Genomic DNA, 14,822 nt, shown 5'->3' with positions numbered 1-14,822 from the left:
CAAAAAAAAAAATAAAAAAAAATAAAAAAAAAAATAAAAAAAAAATCCCGCAGCCGCAGCACGGGGGCGGGACCGGCCCCGGGAGGGGGGCGGCGGGGAGCGGAGCCGGCGCCATGATCTGCCTGCTGCTCGCACTGTTCGCCAGCCTCCTGCACGGCGGTGGGCACCGGGATGGGGTGGGAACGGCACCGGGACGGGGATGGGGACCGGGACCGGATGGGACTGGGAGGGAGACGGGGACTGGGACAGGGAGACGGGGATCGGGATAGGGACGGGGGGACGGGGACAGGGGGACGGGGACAGGGGGACGGGGACCGGGGGACGGGGACCGGGATGGGGACCAGGACCGGGGAACGGGGACCGGGGACGGGGACGGGACCGGGGCACGGGGACGGTGACCAGGACCGGGGGATGGGGACTGGGACCAGGATGGGGACCGGGGACGGGGCTAGGACGAGGACCGGGATGGGATGGGGACCGGGATGCCAGGGCGAGGACAGGGACAGGGACCGGAACGGGGACCGGGATGGGACGGGGACGGTGACCGGGGGATGGAGACTGGGAGCGGGACGCCAGGACAAGGACAGGGACAGGGACGGGGACCTGGGACGGGGACTGGGACGGCAACAGGGATGGGGACCAGGGGGATGAGGAGAGGGAGGGGAGGAGAAAGGGGAAAGAAAGAGAGTGAGGAGGGGAAGGGTGAAGGTAGGGGGAAGGGGGTGGTGAGGGAAAGGGAAGGGAAGAGGATGGTGAAGGGAAGGGCGAGGGGAGGGGAAGGGGTCGGGTCCCGGTCCCAGTCCCGGTCCCAGCTGACCCCCCGGCCCCCCGCAGCCCGTCCCGGTGTCACGGAGCGCACCTTCGTGGCCATCAAGCCGGACGGCGTCCAGCGGCAGCTGGTCGGGGAAATCATCCGGCGCTTTGAGAGGAAGGGCTTCAGGCTGCTGGGGCTGAAGCTGCTGCAGGTGAGCGCTGCCCCGGTGCCCCGTGGTGTGCCCCGCTCACCCTGGGTGCTGACCGTGGGCTCCCCGTGCCCAGGCCTCGGAGGAGCTGCTGAAGGAGCACTACGTGGCCCTGCGGGACCGACCCTTCTACGGGCGGCTGGTGAAGTACATGAGCTCGGGGCCCGTGGTCGCGATGGTGAGTGCTGGCGGACAGAGCTGTGCCGACCCTGATGGGGTGTCCTCTGCGGCGAACTGAACCCACAAGGCAACGCCGGTGGTCTCAAGAAGTGATTTGGGAAAGCAGCTCGCTGAGAGACCCCCGGTGGGCTGTCCCCTCGGGGATCAGATGGCAGATTTCGGGAGTGGGTGGTCGGAGGTGCCAGGGGAGCTGCGCGAGGTGACCGTGTGCTGTCACGTAGGTCTGGCAGGGCCTGGATGTGGTCAAGATGGCTCGAATGATGATCGGGGAGACTAACCCGGCTGAATCCCTGCCCGGCACCATCCGAGGAGACTTCTGCGTTGATGTTGGGAGGTGAGCCTGGCTTCTTGTGCCCGGGGTGTTTTGGTGCACTCCGGGACAGCGCTCCCCCTTCCGTGCTCAGGTCACCGCCGAAGGGAGGAGTTTGGGTTTGGGTCCTTCGTGCTTCCTGAGGCCTCGTCTGTCTGCATGAGGAGGGGTTTGCTCCAGCACCCGGGACTGTCAGGCTGCGAAGAGGAAGGGAAAAGCACTTTTGGTCATCTCCCAGAGGAGCAGGGCAACCCTGAGGGCACTCAGCTCCACCAGGCACCCGAGTCTGAACCCAAAGCTGAGCAGGGTTTTTGCAGGCATGTTTTCATCACCGGAAAGTCACCAGTGGTGACATCTGGTGGCTGCAGCTGAGCCTGGCCTATGGTAGATGAAGTTTTTATCTCACTCTCCTGTTAGGTTCCTGCTCCCCAGTGTCCGATTCCAAACCTGCTTCACAGGACCTATCCCCCTGAAACAAAGGGGAAACCTGGAGGCAGAATTTCAGTTGCTAACGTAAAAACAAGGTGAACCCCAGACCGACAGCCACTTGCAGCACATAAATAATTTATTACAGAAGAGAGAACTGCCGGAAACTGGCAGCTCCTCCACATAGGTGGCCTGACCCACCTCACGAGCAGCCGCGGAGCTGGAAGGAGGAGGGCTGCGGGGTGGCAGGGAGCACTGTGTGGCGTGAGCGGCTCAGCAGGCTGGGTGAAATTGGTCAGGGTGAAACCTTCCCCCCTGCAGCTCCCCTCCCCAGCCTCTGTCTGCATGGTGCTGCCTGAGCCCTTTCTCTTCCCTCACAGGAATGTGATTCACGGCAGCGACTCGGTGGAGAGTGCCCGGCAGGAGATCTCGCTCTGGTTCCGCCCCGAGGAGCTGACGTGCTGGGAGGACGCGGCCGAGCGCTGGATCTACGAGTGATGAGGGAGCCCGAGGGAAGCAGGGGTCTTCCTTGATGTTTCTGCGTTTCCTTCTGGCCCTGGGGCTGGCTGGGGGCTCTGCTGTGGTGTCGCTGTGGGGGTTTCTCTTGTGTGTGTGTGGAGGGTTCCGGGAGCTGCTCTGACTGGAACTCAGTACTCCAGCTGACTGCAATAGCACCTATTTTTTTTTTTTCCTCCTGTCTGCTGCACTAAGTAGTTAGTGTAGCTGCTCTGCTTGCTATGGCATCCTAAAACCCCAGGCTCAAGGTGATTTTCTGATGGAAGGCAGAAGCTGGGCCCTGTTCCTGTCCTTGCCTGGCGCAGGATGCACGCTTCTGGCCATGGGGAGAGGTGTGCTGGTCACTGTGGGGTGATGTGATCCCTGTCCTCACCTGCATCTGCGAGATTCCTCACCAAAGGGTTTTAAAGAACTGAGCTGCCGTGGGATCAGTGCAGGGGCTGCTGACCCAGCTTGGTGACCCTCCTCACTTCATGTGTCCCCTGCCTGCAGGGTGCGAGTGGCCTCTGGAGGAGGAAGAGGCTCCGAGGACTCAGCCAGGCTCCTGTGAGCATCAAGAGGCGATGTTAGGACCTGCTGCAGGACAGCCTCAGAGCCTCCCACATGAATGTGTTCCTCTGTCCCATCTTTTCTCTCTGTTCCTTTTGATTTTCACACCACTGCCTGTTTCTTTGTGCTCTGAGCCCCTCGAGCCTCCTTCCAGAGCGTAAGGGCAGGGACACTGTTGGTGTGTTGTGCTGCGGAACAGCCGTGGTGAAACCTGAAGGATTGAGGCTCCCGGGGCTTTGCTGCGTGCGGACTGAGATGTTCTGAGCTCAGCTCTGCTCAGCTGCCTGACTGCAGCACTTCTGGCAGAGCTCCTCCTGCCTTCAGGGCCTTCTCCAAGCAGTTGTTTGCAGCTCTAAACATCTTAGAGATTGTTTGTTCCCTTAAGTCATCCACATATTGTGCTTTTTTTTTTTTTTTTTAAATAATAAACTCTGGAGAATCCCATCATCTCTTCCACTCGTTGTTTCCCAGGGGACTTGGAGGGGGAGGCTCTAGGCTGGTGCCAGCATGGATGTGAGCTTGTTCCCTGTGCCACACAGCTTCATGAAACATGCTGCTAGGGGCAATTCTGCGCCCTGGAGATGCACAGGTGGAACAGCTGATGGGGAAGCAGCCACGGTTTGTCAAGGTACTGAAATCATTTAGGAAGGTGATTGAGTTAAGGTGCTGGAATTAACCTGTGTGATGGAGTTAAACACCTCTGGAGCAGGACAAACAGCTGCTCTGGTACCTGATGGGATGGAGACCCTGCGATGATGGCTGCAGTCAGGCAGCAGGTGAGAGGACTCCGCACCTTCTCTCTTTCCAAACAACCCTAAATGTAACCCTAACTGGAACACTAAGCCTAACCCTAATTAGGACTCTAAAAAACACATATGGTGCCACTTCCTCTCATCAAAAAGTGCTTCCAACAGAAGTCTTTGTGTGCATCTCTCACTGAAGTTAACCAATGACATCTGCAACAAGGCCAAAAAGATTGTCTCAAAAGCATTAATTTAGACCCATCTGTCTGTGGTACTAATCACAGGGCAGTCTTTATTCCTTCTCTGCTTATCAGGTGTTACAATCCACTAGTTTTTGTTCTTTAAGAAATGCCTTTGGAGGCCAAGACTTGAAGAATGACTGAATTAACCACTAATGCTGTATGGCTGAGTAACTCTGACCTTCCTGACACACAAGCAAAAAGTCATCTTGCCTCTGAAAAAACTACCCACATAAAAGTAAATACAATGTAGTATAAATTGAGACAAGTCACTTGTAGGAATGTGCCAAATTGGGTTCAGTCCAACATCTTTCCAATTAGTTGCGGAAAGCTTGCAAAGTAGGAAATAATTGAGCATGCCTTACGTGAACTGCAACAGCACATACCAGGCTTGGACATGGAACAGTACCTTATAACTTTGAGGAAGTTGCCCTTTTTTTAAAAAAAAAAAAAAAAAAACAACAACAACAACAAAAAAACACCCACACAATTTTCTTCCAGTGCAGAGATAACTTAAATCCCATCATTAACATCAGACTTTTCTGTCCTGGAAAATACAGACTTGTACTGCTGGACAAAAATGCTGTGTTGACCAGCTTTGCCCATTCGCCCCTGATCTTAGGACTCTGCAGGTGCTTTGAACTAACTTTGCAAGAGTGTATTCAGTAGATGTTATGCAGCAATCTGATGCTGTAATTGCTGCCTTGCTTCTCTTGCCCCAGCATTAGCAATAATGACAGGATTAGAAAAAATTACCAGCCATTCAAAGACAGAAGAAGCAAGCAAAGTGCAAAGATCCGAGTATTTGAGCCTACCTTTTTGGAGATGCCACGCTGCAAACAGGAGGGGTGCAGTAGGTGTGCAATTGACAGAAGAAGAACGTAAATGGCAAAAAAAGATAGATCAGTGATTTTCTACATCCACGACACAGTGAATGTAAGGAGCCTGGAAAGAAACAAAGCACAGTTTGATTTGAATCACCAAGCAAAACGAGAAAAAAAAAAAAAAAAAAAAAAAAGAACAGGTCAAGATATTTTCTATCTTCCACCTTTTATTTTTTCCCTTTTTGCTGCCTGCTCAGAGTTATTCGATTGTAAAATAATTCATCAATTACTTGCACAGGCCAAACACATCTATCTGGACAAGAAAACTTATCTTATTGAGCAGTGGAGAAAAGCTCACTTCTGTGTACACCAGGATCCAAATTGAGCCTAGTTCACAGCAGCATCCAGACAATGGTGAATGAGAGGTATGTTCGCAAGAGTAAAGATAAGAGTTTTTCATTAGCAACTCTGCCTGGTGAGGTAATTCCTACTGCACTTATTTGGGTATAAATTTACTACATTTTTCTCTGAAGGCACCACTGTTCCCAGTGAGAATGCCTCTACAACATTCAGTGCAGCCGGACCTTCTGTGTAACTCACTCTGTTGCTGAATGATATACTATGATATACTAATATATTCAGAAAGGATATTACAACTCTTCTGAACCTCAGTACACAAATGAAAGGTAATATGCACAAACTGCAGGAGTTCATACATACTGTTCATACATAGTAAGTAATACGTGCAGCTGTAGGGTCACCTAGGTCAACGTTAGTGCCAGTGCAAAGATGACAAGGCAGAACCACCCTTTCTGATGACAATATGGGCTCACAGCAGCTTAAAACAGCTTCATGAAAGTGATTCTTAATCCTCTCGAGCACTGCACTGGACTTCTGGTTCTGATTTTGCATCCCTTTCTATGATCAAATCACCCTCTAGAGGGCCTGCTATCACCAACATTAGACCATTTTAAAAACACACCAGACTCTAAGAGCAGTGAGAGCTGAAAGATCAGGTTCTAGCCTCTGGTTCCTCAAACCACATGTTAACATGATCTACCAGCTGACTCCAGCTTCAAAGCACACCTGTGTCCCAGCAGACTGCAACCATTAATGCCCATACGTGAATAAGCTTTCATTTACTGCATCTCCCCCTTTAGTTTTCCACTGAAACACACCAGTGACAGCAGGCAACAAGTTAGTCCACTGCAGGAACATCTCTGTCAATGCTCCCTCAGTGCCGGGTTAAAGCCAGGGAGCATACCCCCACTGATGCTGCAGAGTCTGCAAAGGCAGCTGAGCCCTATAAGATGCAACAGGCCTGTGAAACTGATTTGTACAATTATGGCATTACGTGCAAAGGTCAAAGCAACAAAAACAGTTACTGAAATGCTTCCAGAAAACCTTTAGTCATTCCTGTATCAACAGACTGGACAATGCATAGAACTTGACATTTACTAGCACAGACCATGGCTTTTTTTTTTTTTTATACCAGGTGCATTAAAAGGATTTGAAACTCAAGGCAGACACACTGTTAAGACAGATGACTCATCCTTCCTACTTTACTACAGAAAAATAAAACAAATTTTGGTTGAAGTTCAGAGAAGTTCATAAACATACAACGAGCATTAGCTTGGACAGCCATACATTTAATTCAGATAGTGTTAAATTATGGCTAAAAATTAACTCTTTTTTTGAACCACATGTTGGAACTCCAAAATTACATTTCTCTTTAAGGTTGTGAGCACATCTTCAGGATCTGCAAAGTAACAGTGGGATACCAGAACACTGCAGAGTCGACGTAGCTCTGTTAACATTTTTTTTTCCTGTCATTCTCTACCTGGGAGACACAGGGAAACTTATCTTTAATTGAAATTCTACTGTAATACCCTTGTGGAGAAAAAATACATTTCTATTTAGGAGGGAATGAAGTGCAGGAAGTAGAAACATACAATTCATGGTCACTTCAGTATGGAAACCATTACGATCCTGTACTTGCTGGAGTCTCCACTATGAAACAGCTTCCCCTTTCTGCCATCACTTTTTGGGAACCACTTATGTTTATATTAGGGAGGGTTAATTAAAATGTCTATCTTATGGAAGAACTTACAAGATACTCAGAGTTACAACTTTTCTGTCCTTTTTTCCTATAAACTGTCTTCTCTGTCCTTACTCTTTGCCTTTTCTATCATTCACGCATTTCATATCGTATATTCATATGAATTCATAGCTGTTTTCTGTCATTCAGAGTCACAGACGTATTTAAAGGTTGCATGTCATCTTTCCCTCTGGAAGTTTCTCCAGAAACTAACTAATTTGGTGAGTGCATGCTCCTCAGCAAGCTCACTGAAATCAGTGGCTAGGGGATGGAAGTCAGACTGGCAGAACTTTTGAACACACTGGCTGGGAGAAATCTGCTGGCTGTGCAAGTAGGTCTGGCTGCTTGTGCTTCTTAAAGCTCTAAATGCTGCAAGAAAAATAATGATAGCAAAACAAACAGGCATTGTCGAGGCTGCTAAAGCATGACCAGCTCTTAACTGCTTGCAAAATCAACAGAATTAGTGTGCTTCAGCGTAATGGTGCAAAGCTCCTGACACTGTGTCTAAAGCTACTGCAAGCCAGCAGGCCTCGAACTGGGAGTATTTACTTGCCAAAGGAGAAGAGCCCAAGAAATTTCAGAGAACTCCTAGCCAGCCTTTGTCGTCTCCTCCTCCCACTCCTTCCTAACCTTCCTCCAACCGTCCCTCTGTACAAGTTTTCTCTTCTGGCAACCACATAAAGAGCAAAGTTTAACTCTGAGTTAACGGTAAAAGCAGACAAAAGCTGTCTCATTTCCAGTAGCAGAGAGCAAGCTGGCCAGGGGCTGTGTCCCACCCACTTCTCGCAGGTACTGAGACTCATTTATATCTCCTCATTACAACACAACTCCTTCCCTCTTGGTAAAGTAACTTTAGGAAAGTTAGCACCACGTTGCAGCAGTATCCTCTGCCTGGATCTCCAGATAACAGCGCCTCAACTGCTGAGAACTGGAATGCTTTCAAGTACTTCTTAAGACAATATTGTAATTGGGTTTTAAATTAGCAAAGCCAATTACATTATTCATATCAATGGCAAAGCTTGAAATTTCCCATACACCTCCTTTAAGGAGAGGCTCCCCTTTTCCTTTCTAATTTGACTGACTTCTACAAAACAGTAAGGGTGTTGTTCTGTTCTGTGCTAATTCTTTTTTAGTAGCAACCACCACACAAGTTTGAGATTGTTGGATCTATTGGTGTATTATGGAGCTTCTCGCTCTCCAGTTAACTGCAAATTAAAAACAAGTGAAAAAGTAGAAAAAAAGCGTATTGAAAATACACCAAAAATGGCTGCAGTAAAGACAAAAGATTTTCCGAGGATAAGTTTAAGACTATGAAGAAAATAATCATTATAATTCAAAACCAGGCAATGACCATTGAACTGGAACTGGCACAACTTCAAGTCAATGACTACATTTTTAAGAAATAAGCTTGCCAGTCCAGCCACATTTTTCCATTCCACCCCTTAATTCTTCCCATTGTTGTGTAGGCTACTTTCAGAAGATGTCTGAAAACTGCACTGAATTTTATAGAGCAATGAAGAAAATTGTGGCAGTCAAAAGTCTGATACTGCCTTTGAAAAAAAGTCTATGAAAGCATCTAAAAATGCATAAGTCAGAAAATAAACAGTTTGAATTATGACTTCCCTTCATCGAAGGAAATATAAGGTCACAATATTGCTAAAGCTAACATGGCTAGGGACAACTTTAATAAGTTTCATTACAAAAGCAACCTAGTAAGTTTTGCAAGATGCATTTCAATATTTCAATCACAAAACTAACCAACTCTACTTCCAGTTCACTAAAATAATCCATTTTTGCTTTCCCAAATGCAAGAATCAGCAAACTGAAATACCTGAATTACAACTAACGTGGAGTACCAATATTTCTTCCAAATCCAGAGTACATGTATCCACATCAGTGAAATATTTATAAACTTTTTAGAAATAGATTTCAGCTTTGATTAAAACCTGAGATTAAACTACTTGGTACTGATTTTAATAAATACAGGACAGTTCCTTAAAAAATTGTAATCAGGAAAACCTTGTTCCCTATCCTATTTAAACAACCTTACAATTTTGCCTTCTGAAAGTTGTATGACAGATTAACAGCTTGTTAGGATACTTCACACGCATCTACTGTAGATACTTTATAACACGAAACCTAAACTTTGATAACATTTTCATCTTAGCCATGCACAATTGCACTGATTTTAACGGGGACGACTTTTCAAACACCTCTGATACAGCTCTTTGCTATGCACTGTACAGAACAGCTAGATACCGACAACTGATATTTTGGCACATTTTCATAACGTGCTAACAGGAAACAAGTACTTTCTTTTGCTGTACAACAAATAAAGACTACTGCTAACCTCCCAGAGCTGCAGCATATTGTCTCCTGTTTATGCTGTAGTGATGTAGCCAGAGAAAAGGCTCAAGTTCACTTTATTTCATAACTTCAGCAAACTAACACATGCAGGAGGCACATGAACAGATGAATCTTCTTCCTTGAGATTTCTAGCCATTAGTCCTCACTCCAGTTGAAGAAAATTAAATCCAAAACCCTAAGTAGATGATTTCCCATCCTTGAGCAATACTGAATCACATCTGAGATTTTAAATTGACGATCCTCTTTAGTGGAGTACACAAGAGCTCGATGGATTGCTTTGATGAGGTTAAATGCAGTTTGATCTGATCATGGATTGCCTCAGGTACTGTCCACAGCATAAGCTGGGCTCCCGCTTCTGCATAATGTTCTAACACTAGTTTATCAGTCACAACAGGGGCTGAGATATTTGCTCCCCATTGTTTTTCATGCTCTTTAGGGACAAAGTCTAGAAACCTGTTGACACAAAATGAGTACTCACTTCTGACTTCCCTGAGAAACTGCTGAAGACCTGATAGTGTCTGACAGCACTGGTAAGAGTACACTACAGGGCAAATCATTTTAAGCATCTCAGTGATTTCTCTGTGGACATCACCATTGCATATGAAGCACAGTCACTGAAGGTTTGCCTGAGAAACTCGTGCTTTTATTTATAAATGAAAGCACAGGTAACATTGTCTTCTTAAACAAGGACTTTTAATTATCTCTGATTAATTAATCATGTATTTTATTATAATAAAAAGTTCAGAAACATGATGATCTATGCTGGCCTGATAAATGACAGTAGCTTAAATTTAAGAGAATGTGTAGGCCTTATATCTACAAACATTTCAACAGAAAACAGCAACCCCTTGTTCCCATCTCCTGTCCTGGGACAACACGAGCACTTCTAATACTCAATCAGTGTTGATTCCATGAGCTGTACTTACTAGAAGATACCATAGAGGAAGAAAACCCAAACACTCCCAAAACAAACAGCATAAAAAAAAATCTTGTGCAAAAAAAAGGAAGAGAAGGTTAATGGTTCCACAAAGGGGGAAAAATGCTAAAGAACAGAGCATTTTAAGAGGGTACTGGATAGTAAATGTTATCAAATATATAGATCAAGAGCTTCTGGCCTGCCTATATCATTACAGATATGAGGACCAACTAAGGGGAGAATTTTCCTTTAAACAAAACAAAACACTGAATGTAAGCAGCAGATCTATTTTATACAATGAATTAAGTGTTACCCATTTAAAAAGTTTACTCTGAAACCAGAAGTTTCAAAATATGAAGTGTGCCATTTAAAGTCTATCAAGGTAATAGACCAATGACCCAATTCCCAATGGCATCTTTAAAACAAAATGAAAGTAATTTAATCAAAGCACTACAAATATCGGTGTGGAAACTTACAAGAATATAACTTTTCTATCAATTTAAATGCTAGAATGTGTTTAAGTTGATTTAAGATCTCCTAGTGTAATATATTAACATGCAAAGCTTTAGTCCAGCAGTCACAGAGTGCTTAAAGGAAACCAAAGGTAGATGATGGGCAGCTGAATGAGCAGCCCTGGGCTAATCGAACACACAAGTCCCTACAAGTTACCTCTTCTGCTGTGTAATTTTCCATGTCGATAACTACCCCGTTAATATCTCCCCAGTGAAAATAAGAAGTCTCATATAGCAAGACATGATTTAAAGTGATTATGATTTATTAGCTCTGTGAATATTCAAGGCACTTGATCCTTTATACCTGCCTAGGGACTGGATTATACACTCAAGCTAAAGAACTTCGAGCAACCTGGCCTAGTGGCTCCCATGGCAGGAAGACTGGAATGAGATGATCTTCAACATCCCTTCCAACACAAACCATTCTGTGACGCTATGATTCTTACTCTGAGCCTACAGAAATTGCTGCATGTCTTCTTTGCCTTTGTAGTAAGCAAGCAGGGAGGGGCACGCCATGCATACCAGGAGCTATCAACAGAACTTGTTTATTCCAGGGTAAGTTTTGCAGCCCCACGATTTCAGCTGGCAGCTGAAAATGGAGTAGGAAATCATTATCGTATCAGACTATGTTATTATCTTCTGCACTAAGTGCTAAAGGCATAGAGGTTTCCTCTTGGAAAACAAGAGCTGATTTACAGTAACATAAGCATTATGAAAATTACAAAATTTAAGCTGTCAATTTATAAAGAACCTGTTCTCTTCCAGCTCTGTGAACCTCTGTATCTTCTCCCTCTTCTCCAGACTGCCCCAAAGAAAAGCTTCAATAATCTAGTACCCTGGTGATGGATTACCCCTCTTCAGAAACAACAAAAGGTAGATTATCTGGCACACAAGGGAAAACCTAGACACCAACACCAAACCAGCTCCAAATACACTGTACAATTAGAGGAGGATCTAATCTCGGGCAGAATGCCAACAATTACATTTCAGGGAACTTATATCTAAATAAAGCAATATATTGTTCTTATTTCTGCAGTCTTTCAAAAAGTTACACACTACCAAAATCCCAAGAGTAACACGAACACTTGTCCTGGAGCAGCAAAGGTACAGACGCAGCATTTTATCCTGTAAAAGCAATCACTGCACAATCCTAAGCTAGTGCTACCTTATTTCATTAAAAATCAAGCGGCATTTATAACCACAGACTGGTTGCTGAGATTTTAATTTTACTATTATAGTAGATTGCTAATCTCTAGTCTTACTAGTGGGTAAAATTTTGGGAAGCCTAGCCTTGTCAGAGGACCATTAAGACAGCTAAGGGCTCAGAGCACAGGACAGATGAGTCGCCTTGCGGTAGATGGTGTTCCTTACCCACATGCTCATTCTGAGTAAACTTAAAGGAACTTCAAGTATCTGATGTCTGCTCTGCCAAATGTCACTGCACGGACCCACAAATGCTCGTCTCTCAGCTGGAAGAGATGGCTTACAGGCATACTGAGATGTAAAGCAGGAATCTTGTCCCCTTGGGGAATTACATTAGAAAGCAAACATTCCCTCTATACAGTGAGACATTATAGCAAAAACAAACAACAGAAAAACAATACCCTTACCAACCCTCCCTCCCCCAGGCTGAAGGGATTTTATTAATCCTTACTGCAGAACTTATCTTCGCGTAGATCTTCTGACTTGCTCTCTTCTGCCAGGTCTGCTGATGAGGAGAAAAAGAAATGAAATCAAACCATTTAAAAAGAACGTGACGGGCAGCACTCACATGCATCAAGTACACCAATGACCTCTGTAACTTCTAAAAGGTATCTGCCTGCACTTCTGCATGGCTTCCAACCTTCACATTTGCCTTTGTAGTATGGAGAACAAGGGGGCAAATACCCTCACAATAGAGAGCAGAGGCTTATTAACCACACTATTAAAGTGCTTACAGCATAAACAATTCATTTCAGCCTCTCAAACCACAAGCAGGATTACTGCTTGTGGCACCTTTGTAATAAATATTTTTAGCCAGTGTTCCCTTTGTGGTTTATTGCTGGTTCTCCTCTGCCCCAGCTCTCCCGCAGTGCTCCCCAGTGTTTTGATCTATGAAATTGCCTGTTTAACACAGAATTTGGTGTCCTTCCTGTAATCTCTGAAGAGCATCTCTCCTCATAGGGCATCGGCAGTTTCTGCATAGGCAGGGGACTTGAGAACACCAGCTCTGCAGCTTACACCATTTATCTTTTTAGGTTTAAGGTCCCCAGTTCCGAAACAAAATAACTATATTCTGGAGATACCTAGTGCAGCACAGGTTCAAATCAGCTTAGTAAGCTGATAGCGGTCACTAGACCAGGCTCCTGTCCTATTAGGTAAGAAAGTTGGAATTAATCTGATAAACATTAGTTTTCATTACAAATTAATTATATTCAGCCTAGCAGATTTTGAAATAACATAGTTTTAATGATGGCAAAATCTGGTCATGAGAGCATCTTTTCACATGAGTTATTTCTTCCTTCAGTTGTTTTCTCCCGGAAAACTCTAACAAAATAACCCAGCACTGGTGTAGCCACACAGATGTTACACCTATTTGGTAACACAACAGAGCCGTGTCCATACCAAGCACGATAAAACAGCCAGGCTGCCAAACTCCTTCCCTGAGACAGTGGGAATCAACAACGCCTGGCCTTTTGCAACATTTGGAAGCTCAGGTAGCTGTCCTTTGACCCAAGAAGTTTCAGTAAGAGGAGAACAAATGAGATACGGTGAAGCCTAAGTGCATGAACAACAGAGATAAGAAGAGCGCTTACATCTGTTAAGAGAAACAGCTGATTCCACAGCTGGATGCCTCCAGCACGTCCTCCCACCCATACACACAGAATCCAAGCAAGTCAATCATTAATATAGTGCAATTAGCTCTGCCTATTTTTATATCAGACAGGTCGCGTGACTGCCTGGTCAGGTACAAGGGAACTAATTAGCTGACGACCAACGTTACTTAGATGAACTCCACTGCAAGACCTTGTCCCCAAGCTAGGTGCTATGCAAACGTATCCAAATATCCCACTTATACCTGCAAATAAAGGCATCCCCAGATGAACACATCAGACTTCCAAAACAAATTTTAGCTCTTTAATTCTCAGTCACAAATCAAAGCCATAAGTGGAGACCAGCAACGCTTCTTTCAGGCCACTATCACAGCTCACCTATTCCAGGCATTACCATACACCCACCTACCTCGGAGCACGTCCCCACACAGCCCAACACAAGCAGCTCTAACAGCCCCTCCAACCTCAGGGGTGGAGCAGAATGCAACTTAAAGAGCTACAACACCAAGGACCAAAATCTACAGTCTGTTGCCAACAATTTGCACGTTACTAACTCCATCCAGCTTCAGCACCGAAGCAGAGGCCCTTACCTAAACAAATGCCCGGGCAGTATTATCAGATCGCAATAACCTTGATGTTGGAGGCAGCAAGAGACACAAGCAGCGTGGACTGGTTTGCTTTAACACTCACCTGCCTTGAATTTCTGGATACAGAAATTTCAGTGCAGGTGTAACTTCTTTCAGGTTACTTTAACAACCCAAATGACACAGCTGATCAAGCTGATTGGGAGAGGCTGTTTCAAGGTTTCAAATTAACAGAACGAAGAAACAAAACCAAGGGGAGAAACAAAGGGCTACAATAGAAGGAGAGTTAGAATGAGCAGAAGCACCTGAATGTGGAAGGTCCGCAGATAGCTTGCTACAAACTTTACTTGGCAATATTTAATTATTAGCAGCAAAAAAAAAAAAAAAAAAAAGAGAAGCAGAAAGCTCTTCCCCTGATGTTCAAACTCTAGCTGCACAAACACCTACAATTTTTCAGATATTAACGAAAGAAAAGCTATTCAGTACAAAGCTAGCTATTGTGCAATATTACCCATAGCTATTTTACAAATTACAAAGGACAGAAGTATCACGCATTGCTTGGAAGCAACAAAGAGCTGATATAAAACGTGGCTGGAGCCCTTCAAATCAAGTTCTCAGTGCTGCTTCTGTAAAGCAACCATCCTAAGATAGATGCCTATGGCAACACCACCTAACTACGAGTGATTGTGTAACGAAGGAGTTGTTCAAACAAGGAATTCTTTCTTCTGGTAATACCTAGATGCGATCTGTGTTAGTTTTGTTCTCTGAGTGTTCCCAGACACT

The 14,822-nt window shown here is 45.1% G+C and overlaps 1 protein-coding gene and 1 long non-coding RNA gene across 6 annotated transcripts; one reads left to right on the top strand and one right to left on the bottom strand.

The window, feature by feature from the left end:
* The first annotated feature begins 7 nt into the window (after nt 1–7).
* On the top strand, nt 8–3,387 carry NME3 (NME/NM23 nucleoside diphosphate kinase 3). Of its 2 annotated transcripts, none has more exons than XM_038187160.2 (5): nt 8–159; nt 835–965; nt 1,039–1,140; nt 1,364–1,476; nt 2,259–3,387. In XM_038187160.2, the coding sequence occupies exons 1-5, from the start codon at nt 114–116 to the stop codon at nt 2,374–2,376; spliced, it is 510 nt and encodes a 169-aa protein (XP_038043088.1). In that variant the 5' UTR covers nt 8–113; the 3' UTR covers nt 2,377–3,387. The 2 variants fall into 2 exon arrangements, with proteins under 2 accessions (XP_038043088.1, XP_038043091.1); XM_038187163.2 differs by lacking the exon at nt 2,259–3,387 and adding an exon at nt 1,547–2,229.
* On the bottom strand, nt 2,197–14,224 carry LOC106020532 (uncharacterized). Of its 4 annotated transcripts, none has more exons than XR_005269610.2 (4): nt 14,046–14,224; nt 12,297–12,350; nt 4,741–4,870; nt 2,197–3,899 (listed from the first exon to the last, which is right to left on the bottom strand). It is a non-coding gene; the product is annotated as an uncharacterized lncRNA (long non-coding RNA). The 4 variants fall into 4 exon arrangements; XR_005269611.2 differs by having other exon boundaries at nt 12,297–12,347; XR_003500755.3 differs by lacking the exon at nt 14,046–14,224 and adding an exon at nt 13,865–14,033.
* Between the last annotated feature and the right edge of the window lie 598 nt (nt 14,225–14,822).

The sequence above is a fragment of the Anas platyrhynchos genome, chromosome 15 (genome assembly GCF_047663525.1).
Source record: "Anas platyrhynchos isolate ZD024472 breed Pekin duck chromosome 15, IASCAAS_PekinDuck_T2T, whole genome shotgun sequence".
Taxonomy (NCBI): domain Eukaryota; kingdom Metazoa; phylum Chordata; class Aves; order Anseriformes; family Anatidae; genus Anas; species Anas platyrhynchos.
Note: the sequence above shows the minus strand (reverse complement) of the source record. Positions and strands in the feature narration are given on the sequence as shown.